Source organism: Balearica regulorum, chromosome 21 (genome assembly GCF_011004875.1).
Source record: "Balearica regulorum gibbericeps isolate bBalReg1 chromosome 21, bBalReg1.pri, whole genome shotgun sequence".
Lineage (NCBI taxonomy): Eukaryota > Metazoa > Chordata > Aves > Gruiformes > Gruidae > Balearica > Balearica regulorum.
Genome location: NC_046204.1, coordinates 7,277,858 through 7,298,052, shown reverse-complemented (window position 1 = coordinate 7,298,052; position 20,195 = coordinate 7,277,858). Strand labels below are relative to the sequence as shown.

Genomic DNA, 20,195 nt, shown 5'->3' with positions numbered 1-20,195 from the left:
GCAGTATTTCAGATCTCTCGTAGTTGTCATAAGGCAGCACGACAGTAAGAGGTAGCTTAAATTCACTGGAATCCACAGAAAACACTTTATGGAAGCCCAGGTTGTCCTTACCAAGTTAAGAGTTCCCAGCATGACATTCAAAGTGTTCATCTCCGGCTTGACCAACTGCTGACGATTTATTTTCACCTTCACACAGTAACTAAACAGTTTTAACAGCACCTACAAAATACAGAGATTGCATTCTCTAAGGTACCTTCAAAATGAGTAGGAGGATTTTGCTGGAACTAAAAGCACCCAATAATACAGGTAGTTTCCAGACTTCAGAGGTAAAGTACAAGCCAGATTTTTACACCGATATTAACCTTACGACAGCTTTGGTTTTCAAGTAAGGCCAAGGCAGAAAACAATCACACTAGCAAGACAGGATTCAGTCTTACCAACTCCTCAGCTTCTACACACTCAAAGTCTTTATAAAGAATTGTTACCAAGAGGAACGGGAGAGGGAAAGAAGGAATTTCTCAGGTTTTCATTAATCAGTGAATTGAAACCTCTGCTCCAACACTTAAACTAAACTTCACTAAGGTTTGTGGCATTTTCCATCATGTAACTCCTGACCCCTAAGAACAGAAGCCGAGACTCACGGTTAAAAGGTGCCGTCCTTGTTTGAAGTCCTTGATTCCAGTCAGTCTGTTGAGCATGCACTCCAAGCCTCCACACTGGGCCATGACACCTGCCATCTTATAAACTTCTTCCTCATCCTCCTCTTCATCTACAGGACAGACATAGATTGTGAAGAGAGGAAGCAGCCACAATACGGCAAGCTCCTGCAGCCCACAGGACAAAACAGTGAAGCAAAAACGGAGAGTACAGTAGGACACATTTACCAGCAGTTCAAGTCAAGCAAGTTCAACTGTATCAAATTTGAAAAGAATTATGAGCAGGACTACAAAGAAGGGCCAGGCAGAACAGTTCCTGTGCCATGCAAGTGTTCAAATTTAAAGTAACAACCTTCAAGGGTTGTTAAAATCCTCCTCCACTCTAGGTGAAGCAGGTAAATGCAGCAAAAGCAACGTCAATCAACTTTAAGCTCACTGCTGTAAGGATAATAGTGTCATTGCTCGGCAGCAAACCTCAGGTTTCAAATCTAATCCTAGCTTTCAGGAGACAAGTGCATTACCAGTAGTGGAGTCGAGAGACTCGATGAATTCCTCGGTTGCATCTCCCAGTAACCCCCGCATGCGGTAAATGATCCTCATCGGCTCCCCCTGCAAGAGAGGAGAGCATTATATTACCTATACCTCTGTGGACACTTATATACGAGTCTGTTCTTGTTACAGTGCGTAACTGGCACTCCAGCCTCAGTTCTCCTTTGCACTGTTTTGACTGTGGATGGTAACGCTCCCTCGTTCTCCCCTTACTGAGATGAATTAAAAACAACAGTGAGGCCACCACCTGCAAAAACATCGATAACTCATCTGTTGGTGTCTCCACCTTTTCCGAGCATTGCCAATTAGATGGACAGGCTGGGATTAAACAGCTCTTCCTCCTTATATCTTCTCCAACAGTTTCCTTTAGCACCAGTGAAAGATCTAGCCAAGCAAAACGTGTTCATCTACAGAGAAACGCCTGCTTTCCACAGCACCCTTTTCCTCCAAGCGTATTGCACAGCATACCTGGGAAACACAGGGATCAGGCAAAGCCCAGTAAACGAAGCAGGAGAGGCTAATTGGATGAGTGCTTTCAAACAGATAAAATCTGCATCGATGGAAAATGGAAGAGGAGGAGTAAAAGGCAATTTAATGAGCTTTCTGTAAGACAGTACATTACTAAAATGATACAGTCAAACCCACTGAAGCACAAGCTGTGTTTTTACCCTGGGAAAGGGCTAGTTTTCCAGATGCATTTCCAGCTGGAAATACTGACAGCATTTCACTAAACTTTCCATTTTAATCCACAGGTCTGAATAAAAAGCCGAAAAGAAAAAATCCCAGATTTGGGAGCAGGAGACCTTGCGAGAGAAAACCTGTCAGAAAGCGCACTAAGCCTAATGTGGAATAAGCAGTGCTTAATGTCACAGCAAATACATAAGCGCAGGGAAAGCCCCAGGGGGAAGATCTGCTCAAAGGCCACGCTAGAGACCAGCAATTAACACCACAGGGGCCCTGGTAAAATGGCAGATGAACAAAAAAAAGCCAGCGAGAGACAAGGGAAACAAAAAGGGGCCCGAGGTTGCGTTCTTGTGCGCCTGTCTATTTCCTAGGGAACGTGAGCTGCAGCTCCAGAAGCGCTTTGCGGAGGTGCACACAAAGGAAGACAGATGAAAGCTGTTCATCGACAGTAACGCTGAGCAAACTCTGCCTTTCACCATCAGCACCGCATCCTGGCAGAGCCACACGTCGGCTACAGCTTGGCACCTCACGGGAACGGCATCGCCCTGCTCCAAGCAGTGGGCAGGCATGCTGGGGCAGCACACGCAATGATTTCCCTCAGTAACTGCATCAGAGTTCGAATTAGAATTCACACATTAAGACCAGCACCTCACTTCCCTACGCAAGTTGGTACCTCACTAAAAAATTATCCCTGTCATCTAGCTTTGGGTTTGATCTTGCAGTACAGAAGGCTTTTTACTTAAATAAAGCTTGATGAGAACCATTCCCCGTATCACAGAAGACAACAGGTGTTTTGTTCAAATTCTTCCCCACAAGCATAGCAAACAAATGGTTTCAGGAAAAGGTGACTGCAACCCAAGAGTAAATGAGGAATGAACAAGAAATGCTGGGCAAATTGGTCATCTTTTATGATTTCAAGTGCTACTAGCAGTGCCTTTAAAGAACGTATTCATAATGGGCAAGCTTTAGTCTGCTGGATTCCTTCTCAATGGGAGTTTATTTTAGTGGCTACACGAAAAGGAAGGAAAGAGCTTGTTCGGGACCACATCCAGAACAAGCTTACTGTGATGAGGTGGACCAGTCCCTTAAGACTGTTGGGTCCATTTCTTCATCGGAAAAACAGGCAATACACACTACTAAGAGCAAACTGGGAGAAGGAAATCCGTCCAGTTCTTGAGATCCCTACATGAAAAGCATAAGAGCAGAAGCACAAAGTAATACGGAGAAACATTGGATGCTCTCTCTGCATAAATAACTTGGGTTCATCTCTGAAGCGCAGACTGATGGAGCAATCTGGTGTCCCTGTCTGCACACATGCATTAAACTGTCACGTGCAGATGGAGTGTGAAATGTGCTTTGAAAGGCAGCGACACAAAGTTCAGCTATTTCCCCAAAGGAATGTAACTGAGTTTGTTACTCAGGAAGACTGTTCACATATCTGATACGCTACAGGGGTAAGTTCAATACACTCACCTGGGTCAGCATTATGTGCTTTTAAATCACTTATGTTGCAGAATTGATTAACGGTCTATCCTAAGGAAGCACAAAAAGGTGCTGACCCATTATACCCAAGAAGTTATATGCCAGAAAATAAATCCTGACTCGTGTGATTTTTACTTTTCCTCCCATTTTTTTGCTAATATTAAGGACAGGGGCTTTGTGCTGTTAACATATACAAAGCTAACACAAACCTCATTCGTGGGACACCACACTTTCTTGTAGACCTCAGCCACAGGCAGATCCAAACTGATGATCTTATTGTTCACCAAAAGCTGAAAGAGAGAAAATAAAAAGTCAAGAAGAAGCCTACATTGCATCACCACTCTAGCAATCATCAGCTGCCTGGAAAGGGCGTCCAAGAAATCCACACTTGTGCATTCTCACCTCCATTCCACTGTCATCCTCCAGCAGAGCCACCAGGTCACAGTCCTGACAGATTTTGTTCTTGATGTCCCTCATGAGTGGCCCAATGCCAGGCTCATTACTGCTGTAGGGATTTCCTGGCATTCTGCCCTGTAAGAAGTCTTCCTGCTGCGGATCTTTCTCCAGAGTTACAAAGAACTCGGTCACTTCATTCTCTTCCTAAAGAACAGCAGCAGAGACAGAGTGCATAAGTTTTCCCCTTACCATGCTCCCACTCCTGCATTTTTATGTAAGTGACAGGACGTCCCTAAACCTTCAGTCCTTTTGTCTCTGGTGTGTCCTGCCGTACATTGCCGCACATGTGGCATTTAGAGAATGTCTGTTATTGTTTAGTAAGCAAATTCCTCAGCATGAAACAACACTACCGGTTCTGGGTTTTTTTGCACAGAGCACGCCACAGCAGGGAACCTGAATACTAATACCCCAAAACCGGATACAATATTACTAACAGTTCTACACTGGCTAATATTAAGTCATTACTGTAGACACTATTAGGTTTTTGCCAAAATGCCAGCAACTATCTAAGAAGTCTGATTTTATAAGCGATGCTACAGCCACTTGTATACTTACAGGATAGATAATACTGCATAGCCTCTCAAAGATGAAGACTGGAGTCCTGTAGTCATCAAGGCTGTAACGTTTTGCAGTCTCTATACACACTGCCATAAATGCTTTGGTTTCGGATTCTGTGCCTGCCAAGAAACAGAAGTATTAAAAAAGACACAGGAGTCAGTTTTACGGGTTTCGTTTTAACTCAGCATACCCAATAAATCCTTCTGCAATAAGCACCATACTTTGGTGCCCTCTTCTTTTGCATATCCACTACTTAAAAGATGAAAGGTTATGTTTACTAGGAAAACCCTTCGCATAGTTGGCTGCAGTAAAACAATCCCATAAAAAGGAGGAGGTTTAAATTCCCGGAAAATAAGAGATGACTCCAGGAATATTATTTACCTTTTCTGTGCCAAAAGGAAATATCGGAAGGTCCAAGCCATAAAAAACCCTCTCACTATAGTAGTCTCTTAGAAAGAGGTCCTTTGTGCGGCTCTATCTATCTGCTTTTTCATCTCAGTTGCCCCAGATTCTGGATTTATGGGACCAAGGTGGTTTTACCTGTTGTCATATCTTCTAGCATCTCCAGCAGCATGTCCTGGGTTTCATCGATCAGCTTTGTCCTCTGTACCACTAACTTCCTCAAACACAGGTAACCATTCAGGACTGTACCCACCAGGCGGCTTTTGAAGTGTCGTTTGATGGACTCCACCTCCACGAAGGAAGAGAGAAGACCTAGAAAGCAATGAGACAGTCAGCAAGTGGGGGAGAGAGTGATTTGTTAGCTCTAAATTTCATGTGGCCAGCAAAGAGGGCACAATATCATAAAAGCAGCACAGTGAAATGGCTTGTTACAACTCCCATTGCCAGTCTGCGGTTTAAAGCTCACTTCTACCAATTGAATGGTTGGAGGCAAAACCCCTGACCTGCAAGAGCTGCCCTGTGAATTATCCCACATGGGACCACAGTGAGGGCAAGAGGAAAGGGTGTGAGGAGCTTTCTAAGTGCTCAATGCAAAACTCTGCACTTTTTGACATTTTTCTGTCACAAGAAGATATTTCAAAAACAGATGACTTCTCCCCTTCTAATATAGTCCACTAATTTTTGAAGAACATAGAATGGTTTGGGTTGGAAGGGACCTTAAAGATCATCTAGTTCCAACCCCCCCTGCTGCGGGCAGGGACACCCTCCACTAGCCCAGGTTGTCCAAAGCCTCATCCAACCTGGCCTTAAACACTGCCAGGGATGGGGCCTCCACAACCTCTCTGGGCAACCTGTTCCAGTACCTCACCACTCTAACAGTAAAGAATTTCTTTCTGACATCTAATCTAAATCGACCCTCCTTTAGCTTAAACCCATTCCCCCTTGTCCTGTCACTACACTCCCTGATAAACAGTCCCTCACCATCTTTCCTGTAGGCCCCTTCAGGTACTGGTAAGCCGCAATTAGATCTCCCCGGAGCCGCCTTTTCTGCAGGCTGAACAATCCCAACTCTCTCAGCCTGTCCTCATAGGAGAGGTGCTCCATGGAAGAGGATACAAAAAAGAATGAGCTAGCTAATGATGTACTTCCATTTCCAAGTTTTTGAAAAAAGCATGCCCTAGAACATTCAGGAAAAAAAGCTACCATGGAACAAGTAGGTAGGAATAAATCAGCAATAGTTCTGGGAATTATAGCGTACAATAAATGTAATTAAGAAATGGAGAAGAAAAGTGGTAAGACTAAGTTTGCTCACGATGCATTACCACAGTTCGGGTAACTAAAAGCTAAAATTGACCACAAAAAAATACGGAAAAAATCTATTTAGGGATTAAGTGCTAAATTGATGGCAAAAATCCAGTGCTGACAATTGTAAACCACTGAATCGCATCTCCTTGAAATTCTACTACATGCTGTTACAGACCAATGATCGCCCCATCCCTAATCCCACTACAGGACTTGTGTCAATGCCATCAAATACCTGTGAGACTCTTCAAGGCATATCCCTGCTGCAAATCAGTGCTGAGCGTTGCTTCCTCCAAGGCAAGTAAACGAGCTATTTCCTGAAAATAATTAACAAGCCCATTAGGACAACAAACTGCAGTGGTGGAGAGGACTAGCTGGTGAGTGTCTAACACACTGATCTGTGTGTGAGCACAGAGTGCGAAAGAACAAAGAAACCAAGCCAGCCACAGAGAAATCAAGAATACAGCGCAGCAACGGGGAGGGAACAGGGAGAGAATAGAAAAAACTACCCCAAACACCCTCCTCATTTCCTCCCTACATCTACCTCATGGCTATTACCACTGCTTTGCTCTAGTGGCCCTCCGTGACGGGCTCAAGGCCACCATTAATACAGAGAGGGTCATCTGCCTCTTTGGAGCGCACCGGGGATCACCACGGCAAACTCCTAAGACCTAACACTCTGACTTAAATGTGCTGCTTCTCCAACAGGCTGTAATTCACACTCAAGGAATGGTAGCACACCTAATCCTCCCTTGTCGTTAAGGGCTTTTGGTGTCCAGTCTGGCAGCTGAGACAGCTTCCAACCTGGACCTGCTGCCAAGACAGTAGCAGTATTTATACCCCTTAGCACAGCTGCCCCCAGAGCAGGTCACTGACGTGTACCAGTCAGCTTGCGCTGAGGAATGTTACAGCTGGGACTAAAACCACTGCAGCTCTTTCTGTTCAGAGATGTGGAAGCATGAACTTCTCAAACCCGGCAAGGGCGCTGAACAAAGAGACGAAGGTTTCAAAGCAAAAAAAGCCAAACTAGTTCCTCCAGACGAGTCCATACCTTAGTGATGAGGCTGCCAATGTAGGGCAGAACCCCCCTGGCTGCCAGGTAGACCTTCCAGTGGGCCGGTTTGATGAGTTTCTGATACAGTGCCAGGTACTCGGCGGCACACTCACCAGCAATGCTCAGCTCATCCAAGTAGCTAGTAAAGAGAAACACACGCTGAGAACCACTTTGCAGTGAAGAGGTATTCAAAGCTTAAGGACACCATGGAAAGAAAGAAAAAGCCTCCAGAAATCTATCCTCCCTGTTGTCCTCCTAGCTAACAGCATAACTGGTATTTATTACTTGATGGCTAAAGTGGTATTTTGTCCCAAAAAGGAGTTCTCCAACTGTGCTACTAGCGTCAATTGGGGTAAGTTATGCCACAGGAGTTGGAAGAGAGTTCACCCTATTATTTTGCTGTCTAAAAGGCAGGGAAAATGTTGTCCTCGCAGCTGAACACCATCTGCTTACTTCTGGAAAAAGCACAGAACTGCAATAGCTTATTGCCAGACAGCAAAAAAAGAAAGGTCTTCCTAAAACTATAGCATCCCAGCTAATTAAGTTTTAGAATCCAGCCCAAAAAGACCTGGGAACCAGAGGTATGCAAGGGAGAGGTGTGAGAAAAGTTGGAAGAAGGGAGACGTTCTCATGGGAATTCAAGAAAAATAATCCTGGAGCTGCCAAGTGTGGCAACACGGAAATACCTCGTCAGGAGATCAAGGACCTGCTGCTTGCGGCTGGGGATGGTAGCCAGAGCTTCCACAATAGTACACGCAGCCTGCCTTGCAGCTTGAGTGGCAGGAGTAAACAGCACCTAAGGCAAGAGCATGAAAAGATGGTATCATCTGATGTGCACAGATTAACTAGCGATATCTTACAAAAGGGCACAGCATACATTAGGACAGTTTGGTGACCTGGTGGCAGTGCGCTCTTGTTCTTCCAAACATTTGACTCTGTGAGAACGCCTACTTTGCTTGCCACCAAAACGTTCAAACAATGCACCATGTAGGCAACATACTCATCCACACACACACGAGAAGAAAACCTTTTGCCCAGGACCTATGAAAATTCAGTAGTCAAAATGCAGCTAAGTAGACAAGCAGGGGCACCGTAGCAATTAAAGATCGTCTGTAAAGCGCATAAAATGCTGCAAACTGTCAATAATCTCTGTTAACTCTGTCCAGTGCACCACACTAGAGTTTTCACCCACATTTACCTGTCGCAACCAATTGTTGTGTCCCAGCTTGAGATCCAGAGGGCAAGTTCTCTTCCCACGGCGACTCATGAACTGTTTCCATTTCCAGACATATTTTTCTGACAAGTAGAGCTGGTGAAGCTCAGCTTTGCTGGGAGATTTCCCATTGGCATCTATACCTGCAATATTGAATGCAGCTCAAAAGAACTGTCAGCAGCTATTAACTGTAAACTGCCATTGTATTTTTTCCAAACTCCAGCTGAGAAGCTGAGCAGCTTCTCATTTCTTTCTGCTGCCATTTTCACTTCTGTGTGGAGCTATGTTCACTTCCAAGCCAGATGCAATTCCCACAGCCTCTCAGGGAATTCAATCAGCTTTTCAGTTGGCTGGTATCATTTTAAATAGGCAACAGGTTTCATTCTTTACATTCCCCTGATTATCTTCAGGCACAGTGCATTTTCTGCTCAAGGTTTGAGCAACACAGCCTAGAAAAGTCAGTGCTACAATCTCTAAGGACTACACAGTTAAGTCTGAAGACAGTATCAGATGTCACGTGACAGAAGCCAACACAACTCTATAGAAGTATGTTCCTTATTAAACGTGGAAGGACATACATGTTCCTTCACAAAATTGCACAAAGTTAAAAGCACAGGACTACCTCTGGCAGGGAGGCACTTTTTCCAAGCTTCGTACGACGCTTTGGGGTCCCTCTTGAGCCACAGCTGAGCTTGTGCATGGATTTCATTGCTGTAAGGCTTCACAGTGGTGAGAGCATCCACAGGCACATCCTAATAAACAAAAAAGCTCTATGACTCTTCAGAAAGCCGCAGCCTGTTCCCTTAAGAGTAACTCCTGTAGGCTAATCTAAGAGAGATGCCTCATTCCAGTTACTACTGACACATCAGTAAACCCATCTTTGGGTTTATGAGTAAACCCTAATCTTTGACATCCATCTGTGATTGTCAGATAGCTAGATCAAAGCGGAAACATACCTTCTTGCAAATGGTATCCTAAATGGCAATCAAGGAGCAGCCAATCAATATAATTTTTATCAGAATTGTAGCTCTGTATTTAAAAATAGGAGTCAAAGGAGTCAAAAGGGACTTGATTCTATCATGTTTAAGTACTTGATTCTACAAAGCCATTGAAAGCGCTAAAAGCCTGACCAAGATAACCAAGTTGTAGCTTTGAAATACCTCTTTCCCCATGCCCCAAACCTGAGGGGAAAAAACCAAAGCCCTGTTTTGAACAGTAGTGGTCAAAGCCACCAAAGAACAGTAAAAAAAATAGAAAGCAGTTACCTGTAATTTGCAAAGACAAAGGTCACAGGATTTGTGCTTCCCTAGTAATTGTGACCAGGAAAAGCAAGCCCTGGCTTCCTCACAAAGTTAATAATCACTAAGATCATTGTGCCAGACTTTAATCAGCAAGTTTTCGGATGCTTTGCTTAGCATCTAAGGCAGTACCTTGTTTTTCTTGCTGGTTGGAGCAGGCGGCTTGATCAGCTTTTGAAGAATGCGCAGGCACATGAGGGTGATGTTTTCAACAACCACTGGAGTCTTAATGTTCACTGCCATCAGAAAGAGGCTGAGAGCTGAAAGACAGACATAAATTTTCCTTCCACTGTAAGATCTGCAGATAGGACACCTCCACAGCTCCACACAGGATGTACAAGTGTTCAGAGTTAGGTAAGATCTCATATCCTCAAGCAAAACTACTACATTCTCACGCAACCATGGATGGAAAACAATTATTTTCTATTACAGTAAGCGAGTCTTGCCATCCTTCCCTTTACACCTCCATCCTTCTATTTCTCAGCACTCCTATTTCAAGAAACACGCTACCCCAAGACAAAACCATCTGGTGCTAACTCCATTTTTAACCCTAACCACAAGTTATCTGAGTCAGTGTCAGTTCCCTTCCTTAAAAATCTTCCTGTAGTGCACGGACCTGGGCACAGCATTTTAAAATAAAGCTTTCGCACTAGTTGTTTGAACTCACCACAGCGTAGTCGGAGCTCCCAGCAGCTGTCTTCCTTCGAGATGGAATCTGTCAGCAGCAACATTTCATATTGGAGGCTGCTAGCCTGTAACGCAGACACGTTCAAAGCTTTACGAAGTCATGGTAACGCAGCAGTCCTTTTTGCCTTCTGATATTTAAAAAATACAGGTTCAAAACACATCGATCTAGGTAAATTTAATCCCATGCTCACTTGTGATGACTGGTAACTTATTTGAGAGCCGCAAGCAATGGCCAAGACAGGCAGAACTGCCTGAGGAAACTTAGGCATAGACCTAATCACATAATTCTGTGCTTTCCTCTAACATTCATCTTAATTCCTAGCAAGACGCAAATGCCTTCCATATTACACATAGATCATGGAAAGAGAGAAGATGCAATGATTAGAATACACCAGCAGTTGCAGAGGGGTAGAAAAAAGAAATAGGAAAGCACTGGAGTCTCTCACCAAGTCTGGATTTGCCCAGTGTCCCTTCAGAGCTGCAGAAACCTTCCCAATGATTAAGTCATTCATTTGTTGCGTGGCCTCTGGATTGTCCCTAATTCCAGAAGGAAAAAAGAGAACACTGTTATGCTGTGCTCTTACTAAATACCAAAAGCTCCTGGGATTTCAGCTTAGTTGATAACAAATATACAAGCAGTTACTCTACAGTTTGATGTAAGATATCTCCCCTATAAAGCTACTCCTTTCTGATCATGCATATACAAGCACGCGGTTTCCCAGAGCTCGCTGGAAGTTGGAGGGCTGCAAATGCCGAATCAGATCTAACCTGGTCAGAAGGCACATGAGCTGACGGACCTCCTCCCGCATGGTGGCTGCGCCCCGGCGCAAGTTGTAGTCAAAGAGCTCTCGGATAAGGCCCTGGGACACAAGGATATGCCTGATGGCAGAGTTGGTCGCCAAAGCCCGGAGCAATGTTATGCAGTGTTCGGTGACGGCTGAGGCGCAGCCATAGCATTTAGTTGATGATGTGTGGCCGCAGCCTAAAACAGACAAGGCACGGTACTGGCTGGCAGTAAACGTGGGTTGGACTGTGGTTCGTGAAGACTTCGTTGCTGCCTCTCTCTGCTGGAGATCGTATTCCAGGAGTTCTTTTCGAGAGGCAAACACTTTCTGGAAACGCAGAAAAGGAGAAATGAAAGTTGTGGAATTGTGTGGCAGCACGTAATTGCTAATCCCATTCACAGGTTATTGTCACTATATATTTCATGGAGAAACATTTTTAACCAAGTATCTCAAAACTTGAAATCCTTCATGTTAATGGCAGACTTGGGAAATCCATCAGAAATATCAGCGTCACTCCAGTTATCTGCCCTGTTTAAAGGCTTGTTGTCTACATTACATGCAATGTAACACTGAAAATGTCACAAATATATAGTATTAATGGTAAACATAGCTTTTACAAATTATTATTTTGTTATTTCCCTGAAAATACGCAGCTGATCACCTATTGTTAATGATACAATTAATCACAGAATGGTAACATCTTACTTAAATTTCTGACATGCATCGTATCTGGTGACAGGAGAAAACACATGACCCAAATTCAAACCAAAGCACACCATACCTGGATGATTTTGGAAAGTTCATCAAAAGAGTTCTTGCAGTCACCACAGTACTCCTGGGCTAACTGGAGTATGTATCTATTCACACTAGCTGAGGTAGAACTTATCCCTCCACTACTACCAGATTCATCCTGGAACAGAGGAGAAAACAAGAAGGGATCACGTATGGAGGCTACGCACAAAAATAACTATTCAACAGCATCTGAGGCAAGGACCTTTAGTTGTTCTTGGTAGTACAGAGGCCAGTGTCTCACCAGCCTAGAGTTCTGGGAAAGATCCCTCTGTCCCTCGTTACCTGTGGCTTTTCTGGAGCCGCCTCATTCACCTTACACAGAAGGTTTTCCAGCTGTGGTCGGTGTCCCATTAGCTGGTGATACACTCTGTCAGCCTTGTCCAGGAGAGCGTTGATATTTGTTACTGCCTAAGAATAAAAAAGGAATCTCATTTTATGCTCGGACACCATTTTTAATTCTACAGAACACCAATGTCCAAGTCTTCTGTCTCTTTTGCCTTTCTCTGGCAAAAAAAAAAAAAAAAAAAAAAAAAGAAAAATGTGATCCTGCACCCTGCTTCTGCCACAAACACCACCCTGCTGACACTATCCTCAGCAGACTTATCCTTTGGGACAGGCCACATAGTGCAACGGGTTCTTCATTCACTAGCAGGCCTCCTCAGATGGGCTGGTGAAGCACACGGTACAACCCAAATTCACCCCTTTGTTCAGCAAGGCAAAGAAATTCAGTGCTAGATAGCTGGTTTGTAAATAAAGCACCGAATTATGTCTTTTGAAGAATTACTTATTTGGTGGAGCACAACGGTAAATAAGGAATGCATTAGTCAGTGAGAAGCCTTAAAGGAGCACTGCTTTTCATGTTATTCCCAAGAGGAATGGACCTCTGATGTCCCTACACTGTTGACCTGGCCAAGAGATACAGCATTTCATTAATGAATCTGCTATTAGTCTCACCTTCTTTCGATCCTCTTCATTTTCTATGGGATCCACTGCACAGCAAGGCTTGGCATACAACATGAAGTCAAAACGAGCATATTTACAGAACCCACAGGCATTGCAAAGGAAAGGATCTTTCTCATCATAATTAATGGATCTGAAAGGCAAGCCAGAAAGGTCAAAGAATGCAGCTGAGCTTTATCAAGGTAACTGAGGCAGCGAAGCAAGCTCTGAATGGACTCAGCAGGTAAAAGAGAAGGATGGCCCTTAAAATGTCTGACCTACCAAACTCCCCTGAGGAAGCCACTAATGAAATACATGAGAATCAAACCCTACAAATCAGGCAATTAAAAAAAAAAAAATAAAAAAATCCTTACAGAAGCAGTGCCACATTCTGGCTGGAAAAAGCAGAAACAGATGTGAATTTGTTCCTAACAATTCAACTTTAACTACAGTAATTCCCAGTAGAACGTCAGACTAGGGCACTGTGCCTTTTGCAAGAACACAGATAAAAAGAAACCATTTTGGTTGGTAAGGTCTAGGCTTTCAATAGCTTTCACTCTTTACCCAGTTGCAGTGGGACTAGCTACAGCATACTTATTATCCTGCTGCAGCCTAGAGTAGCACGACACGAACTGATTTCTAGCTCTCTTAGTTCAAGAAGGGATATGGAAACCTTTCATTATACCAGTAATCAGCTGATCTACGGAAAGAATCTGCTAAACACCTTGAATCCCATGAGGATTAGAGACGAATATGGGACAACAACAAGAGGAAAAGAGGTATCAGATAAGGAGACAAAACTCACAAAAGAGCAGGATTTATAATACTGTAGTGAAAGCCTGAATAGCACACAGTAAATTACGCCCTGAGCTCTGCTCTGAATGAGCAGAGTACAACAAAAGCTCTGAATAGACAAGCGAGCACTGTCCGTCCTGCACGCTAAGTCATGGATCCTGTGGGGAAAGCCCCCTGCAACTGTATAATTGAACTTCAGCCTCATGCCCTTGAACAGGCAGGCCAAAAATAACCTCCTCCTGGGAATTTTTTTAAACTTCTGAGGGCTTGATCTGAAACTTCTGTGTTCTTTCAGCATTGTCAAATCAGGTTTCCTTTGTTAGTCTGTATTAACATTAAATCCCTGTAAGCCTGTTTTATACTTCTCGTCTAATTTGATTGTGCGGTTGTATTAACTAGAATCGTGTATTTAAATAGCAGGGAATTTTGTTGAACATCCAACTTGGGCAACAGCACAAGGGCTCTGTAAACCCCTGGCACTGGCTCCGTGGGGAGGAAGGAGGATGACGTACCTGCACTTGTGGCACTGGTACACGTTTTCGCCGCAGTTCCCGCACACCCCCGGGTTGGCTGGGACGGATGCGCTACACCGGGGGCACTGCAGGGTCTCCGTGGAAGCCTGGTAATTCTCATAGAAATCTGCAAATTCAATCATCAGGTTTGAAGCCACAATGGGCAGCGGCAAATCAATCTTCACCTCCGTCTGGCCTGGGGTCAGCTGGACTTTTTTAGCTTTGTGCCAACGAGCCGGCCTGGGAAAAGGAAAGAAAGCGGCGTGGCTTTTCAGTGGGGAAGTACCCTCCCTGCCCACGTACAAAGAGAAAGCCAAACACAACCGTCTCGGCTCCAAATCTACTTTAAATGGGATGAATGGAGAGCAGTTCTAGGATTCGTTTCCTTAGCTTCTGTATTGACATGATATGTAGCCAGAAATACATTTTAAGCCTTTATCCTCTTCATAGAGAGAGACTGTTTAGGATTAAAGAGCTGTTGATGCCTCACGGAAAAACTTTAATTCTACAGACATTTTCTAGGGATTTTCACCTCCATTTTTTTATTAGTAAGGACATTTGCATGAAAACAGGATATTTATTTCTAAAGATCTCATCTGCTCCCACTGCTTATTCTCAACCTGAAGTCAGAATCCTCTCTTTGTGACATCATAATCCTCTCCACAGCAGCCACTTGTGATGTCACAGAGGATTAAGACTTCAAATAAGCAATAAGCGGCAGGCACAGATTAATCCCTAAGCCAAAGAGATCTGATGCTGGTGAGAACATCTCAAGAAGTAAGAAGGGAAAGCATATAAGCAGAACTGGCTCCAGACTGAGCAATGTATTGAAAAAGAGCCATTTTTCATGGGTAAAGCAGCAGCCGAGAGTTAGGCCATCTAACTTCGAATTTTAATTCTACTATACGGCTTCAAACCAGTCATGTTAACGCTTTCTGCATTTCTGGACATGCTGCAAGGTCCAAATCCCTTTCCAAGTCAATCTCTCCAGGAGGTGCTCTTGGTATTAATATCGGTTTCCACCCAATTAAGTTATGTGCTTAAAACTGAGCCTGTACAAAGTTTGTGTATACAAATTTTACAGGCATATCTCAAGCTTTTGGGTGAAATTTGGATCTTTTCTTCAACAGTTTATTGTAGGAGATTCAGAATCCCACCCAATGTGGGAATGTTAGCTAAAATAAGAAGCCAGGCACCTCACCAGAAATCGTAATGTCAAATTCAGAGATTCACACCCAGAAAACATGAACGAACTTACTTGTTTTTCAGCTCCACTATGGCTTGTACTGTCCTGTTGTTGTAATAGAGGTTGATGGTTCGCACCATTTTGGTTCGTTTCAGGTCTCCTATCTTCACCGTCACTTTGCTGATGGTGTGGCTGCCGATTAGCTTCACCACTTGCTGGGTGGTAGTATACCGCGTGTCCACTTTAATGGAGGAAAGCTTGATGTACTGAGAAAACAAAAACAAGGACACACTGCCTATATGATTACATCCCAAAAAACCTCAGAAACACAGTAAATCACGCTGCTGTAAACAACTGATCCCTATAACAGGGAAGGGTTTAAGAACAGGAGCTACTTACGCAGAAGGGCACCTCTGGATTGTTGCAGACAAGGCAAGGATCGCTCTCCAGGTAGTAGCCATCAAATTCCACCAGCCCAGACAGTGTGCTGGAATGAGGGGAAGAACATTTGACACACGTAATTTGGCACTCACTATGTTTTAAACACAAGCTGTTCTATCAGAATAGTTTTGGTTTGCTTGTAGTCCCCAGTCCCAGATTTAGAAACAGAAGCGTTACAATGTAAAGCACATTGAAAATTAGTGTTTTTCACTAGACAGCATTTTAGTATAATTATTAACTGACACAGTATGACTAAGAACATAACGCTTAATTCTGCACATCTATATTCTCCAACTGCTCCTAGTATTTTGTAACATTTACTGAAAAAGAAAGCAAAAAAGCTAAAGCCAAACTACTGCTGGTGGCGCACAGAATGTCACGTTTTTCAGATGGCAGAAAGTAATCTGCTGTTCTCCAGAGACCAGCTGCAGCAAGCACGCGATCTCGGTAGGGGTCCTTCCTCCACCACCATATTCTAAGAATTGCGTATTCCCCTGGGGATCGCAGCTCGTCTGCTGCAAAGCTCTTTAGTGAAACGGATTGAAGTCAGAAGTAACTCACTTGTAAATGTTGGAGTTAGGGTGGTTGGTAAGGATGTGGTTTTGAGTCCGGAGGATCTCCACGGCCTTTTGGGAGTATTCCTTCAACTGAAACACAATTAGGAAAAAACACTGTCTTCTCGACGTTTTTTTTTTATTGCTACAAAGGCATAAAGATTTCTCATCTTGTGGTGTTCCAGGTCCCCTAGCAGATGCACACACCATACCCACAGGAATTTATGTGGTTAAATCATTGCCCAGGAATGTAATAGATCCTAAAATTAGACCTTTGCCACAATAACAGTGCTATTTGTCAGCCAATCACTGCAAATGCCTGCCAAGATTCGTGAGGCATTCCCAGCTCTTAAAACACACACATGCAAGTATTCGTGTGTCTAAATTTTTTGTTCTGAATCCCACTGGTCCCCTAAGAAATCCTACCACTTCCTTTGTTCAAAAGTCATGGTTACAAAAGATTTCTAGGAGCTCTAATATCAAAAATCTATAAATTAGAGCTAGCAGATAAATGCATTTTCCCACAAAGGCTTCCTTTTTCTTCTAAATAAAAAAAAACCCCAACAAACCAACCAAAACAAGAAAACAAAAAATCCACAATTCCCAATCTTTTTAAGGACCCTGCCTTTTTTAACATTCAATTTCTGGGAGCAACATAAAAAAGTCACCAGAAACCCTTCTGACAGAAAATCTGTCCCAGCTGTATCACAAATGAGCACTAACATAACTCAGAGGCAGCAGCAGGACCTGGGATGCTGTACCTCCTATTCACTGTACCTTTTTCTCAGTCTGTTGTGTTTTCAGAGAGAAGTATCCCAGGAGATCTACAAACTGGGCAGCCTTTCTTCCATAGGCTGGAAGTTCTGGCCAGATTGACCACATGAGATCCAACAGTAATTCTTGCTGAGACTTGTTAGAGTTCCTGTTGAATGGATTACAGATCAATTAGGCTTGTAAAGACAGCTATATAGACTGTTTGGCATGCTATCTTATTCAAGAGGAAAATACGTGCTATGGTTCACCAAACTTGGAAACTACTATCTTGCTATATACATCAGAGCTCACAGAGTTAAATCTCATCTCTTCTGGCCACCAGCAGTCTTCCTGCACTCTCTGAAATGAAAGCAGCTGTCTTGCAACAACTGAACAGAGTCCTGAAGGAGTTCTGCACCCTGAAGTGTGCCTTTCCCTACCTAACTCCCAATGTTTTAACTGTACGAGTCAGCATCTACCTCAGAAATTCACTTGCCCACAAATACCTCCTGCTGTAGATGTGAAGAGCCAGATTCTGCAGACAGAAATAAAATTCTTCTTGCAGATAATAAGTTGATCAGTAACAAATAAGTCACAACTTCTACCTCCAGCCCCAATGACTGCACAATAGTGTGAACAATTCAAAGGGATGCAATCATCTGGAAGCTTCCACATCCCTCAGGACAGGGGCTCAAGCACTAACTCCTACCCAAGGACAGAGCTCTCCATAACTGAGCTGAGACTTGCTAAGAAGAACGAAGTCAGAGACTCCCTCCCACCTCACCTGTAGATGTGGAGCGCGAGGCAGTGGGCCTGCCATCTCACGGAGGACGAGTTGGACTCCAGTAAGAAGCACCGCAGGAACTGAATGAGGGTCTCCTTATCAGCAAACTTGTTCAACTGGTTCACCAGAGCGGTACACAGCTGATCTTCCTGGCTGCCCGAGCTCTCGCCTAGGGGACACCGAGTGGCGGAAGAAATACAGACTTAAGCAGATGAATGGAGTACCTCACAGGCAGGCTAGCTTTGTATGTTATAGATCATGGACTGAGGATAATGGGGACAAATTACTGGGTTTCAGGCAACAAGCAAGTTTAATGTTCCTTTCTCTTTCCAAAAAAGTATAACCTAGTACTCCTGACTTAACGCAGAAGAAAGCTGCTGGAATATGTGCCAGTAAGGACGTGAGAAATGTGCTACACATCCTGATAAAATGAAAAGGATCAACCATGGGACAGTGAATAGACTCACAGAGAAAATTTAAACCCATGACTTTTATAGGAAAGCTTAATTACTTTCCCAGGACTTTGGATATCCATTAAGCAGCAGCCCTGGCTCCAACATAGTTTACAAGTCAGAGGCAACAAGTCTGAACGTAATCACTGAGGAGCAGAGCTAACTGGTTGTGCATCTCCAGTACTTGGTTAAATCCCCAGGAGCATTTCAACCTCCTACAACCCCGGATAGGCAAGTTAGGTGGAAGCTACTTCATCACTAGGATAGACAACTTAAAGCAGACATTAGACAACTTAAAGTCCACCCAAGTTAATAAATATTCATAGTGGGTTTGAGATACACTCAGCGCTTAATTTCAACCCCAACTTTTAAGGCATACTGCTTTGCCTTTGCCCCTCTCCAATCTACATATGGTAAAAACAGCTCTTCTCTCCTAACTGCTCTGTAGTCTGCAAGTGCCCTTGCCACGATTCACGACCCTTTCACAACAGCGGTATTTATTACAATGAGAAGCAAGCAGTTCTCTCTAAATAGAATAAGAAAGGCTGAGAGGAGCAGACTTCATTCCTAAAACCACCACAGAATAGGGCACAGCTGCAGCTCACCCTCTCGCTCCTTTTCCTTTTCTTCTTTCTTGCTCTTCTTAGTGGAGGATTTGCTCTGTGCTGATGGCTGCCCGGAGCCTGATGCTGCAGGAGCAGAGGTGGAAGAGGTGCTTGATGATACAGCGGATGAAGCCACAGATAGAACTTTGCTGCCACACAGAGCACAAGACAGCAGCTGCAGGAGAACTGGCGACACTCCTTCATCTACTAGGAAGCTGACTTGAAGGAGGAAATAGAGAACCGCTGCAGACAAAAGAAGAAAATCTTTGAAGCCTGAATTAAAAAAAGAAGCAAAAATACCCCCCAAAAAACCCCCAGCCCAAAACAAAAAAAACATTTGAACATGACAAGGACTATCCCACAAACTCACAGAACCTTCCTGTCCCTATGCTAACATTTGGGTACACCAAGGTATTGTGTTTCATCCCAAATTACATACTAGAACAACAGCAGCACAAGCAAGAGAACACAGATCTCCTATTTGTGTTCTTATAAGTCACCCATTACACCATATTGTGTTCTTTAGCCAAGGAACAGATGCAAGTAGAGCACTGTGATAATTAATACTGGAAACAGCTCAGTCCTACTCAAAACTCTCAGCTGTGTCCCCTTCTCTGCTGGGCTTCCCCATCTGAGAAGTCTCAATTCAAACTAGGACACGCAATGCATCCCCTCTGCTCCCTCAAATACTCTCAGAGAAACAACTCACAGTCATCTTTAATGCAGAATTTCTGCCAGTTTACTGTTCGCTGTGTGGCAATCTCTGCACAAGCCTTTAAATGTTCCATCTGAAAGGCACAATGGGACAGGATTAAACACCACATCAGTATTTCTATTACTGACACCTTACACAAACGCAACGTACGCTTTTTCCTAGTACAGCGGCACACTTTTCCTTACCAAGCTGATCAACGTATCGTACTGCAGGGCAGAGCCTGAACTTGCTGTGACCACGCTGGCACGAAGGAAAATGCCTTGCTCTTCTAGGAGCTTTTTGATTCCACGAACGTGAGAGTCCAAGGTGTGAAGGTCTCTGAGCTGACGGTATTTATCCTTCGATCCGCAGATAAAGAGCAAAAGCTTGCGGACTTGGCGGCGCACGAACGGAGTCTGCTGGATCATCAGGTACTAGAGAAAGAAAAGCCTACAACATCAGCACTGTGAACTCACCAGCAGGCAACCTGCACCAACAAAAATACGGTGTGTTTTCTTACAAAAAGAAAAGATATGAGAGATGCATTAATGAATCTGTCAGC

At 43.8% G+C, this 20,195-nt stretch overlaps 1 protein-coding gene across 5 annotated transcripts in view; it reads right to left on the bottom strand.

The window, feature by feature from the left end:
* The window catches only part of UBR4 (ubiquitin protein ligase E3 component n-recognin 4), a 77,674-nt gene that overhangs the window by 12,902 nt on the left and 44,577 nt on the right, over positions 1-20,195 (bottom strand). For all 5 annotated transcript variants that reach the window (XM_075773563.1, XM_075773564.1, XM_075773565.1 and 2 more), the window contains 28 exons: positions 19,840-20,067; positions 19,649-19,727; positions 18,940-19,182; positions 17,883-18,051; positions 17,123-17,267; positions 16,353-16,438; positions 15,750-15,837; positions 15,423-15,616; positions 14,165-14,404; positions 12,873-13,011; positions 12,201-12,326; positions 11,908-12,036; positions 11,110-11,453; positions 10,788-10,878; positions 10,322-10,406; positions 9,787-9,914; positions 8,979-9,108; positions 8,342-8,499; positions 7,830-7,939; positions 7,141-7,282; positions 6,325-6,406; positions 4,926-5,099; positions 4,383-4,504; positions 3,774-3,971; positions 3,581-3,661; positions 1,178-1,265; positions 642-769; positions 112-219 (listed from right to left, as the gene is read on the bottom strand). In XM_075773563.1, the coding sequence (XP_075629678.1) occupies positions 112-219; positions 642-769; positions 1,178-1,265; positions 3,581-3,661; positions 3,774-3,971; positions 4,383-4,504; positions 4,926-5,099; positions 6,325-6,406; positions 7,141-7,282; positions 7,830-7,939; positions 8,342-8,499; positions 8,979-9,108; positions 9,787-9,914; positions 10,322-10,406; positions 10,788-10,878; positions 11,110-11,453; positions 11,908-12,036; positions 12,201-12,326; positions 12,873-13,011; positions 14,165-14,404; positions 15,423-15,616; positions 15,750-15,837; positions 16,353-16,438; positions 17,123-17,267; positions 17,883-18,051; positions 18,940-19,182; positions 19,649-19,727; positions 19,840-20,067 (4,035 nt within the window). The remainder of the gene's footprint in view (positions 1-111; positions 220-641; positions 770-1,177; positions 1,266-3,580; positions 3,662-3,773; positions 3,972-4,382; positions 4,505-4,925; positions 5,100-6,324; positions 6,407-7,140; positions 7,283-7,829; positions 7,940-8,341; positions 8,500-8,978; positions 9,109-9,786; positions 9,915-10,321; positions 10,407-10,787; positions 10,879-11,109; positions 11,454-11,907; positions 12,037-12,200; positions 12,327-12,872; positions 13,012-14,164; positions 14,405-15,422; positions 15,617-15,749; positions 15,838-16,352; positions 16,439-17,122; positions 17,268-17,882; positions 18,052-18,939; positions 19,183-19,648; positions 19,728-19,839; positions 20,068-20,195) is intronic.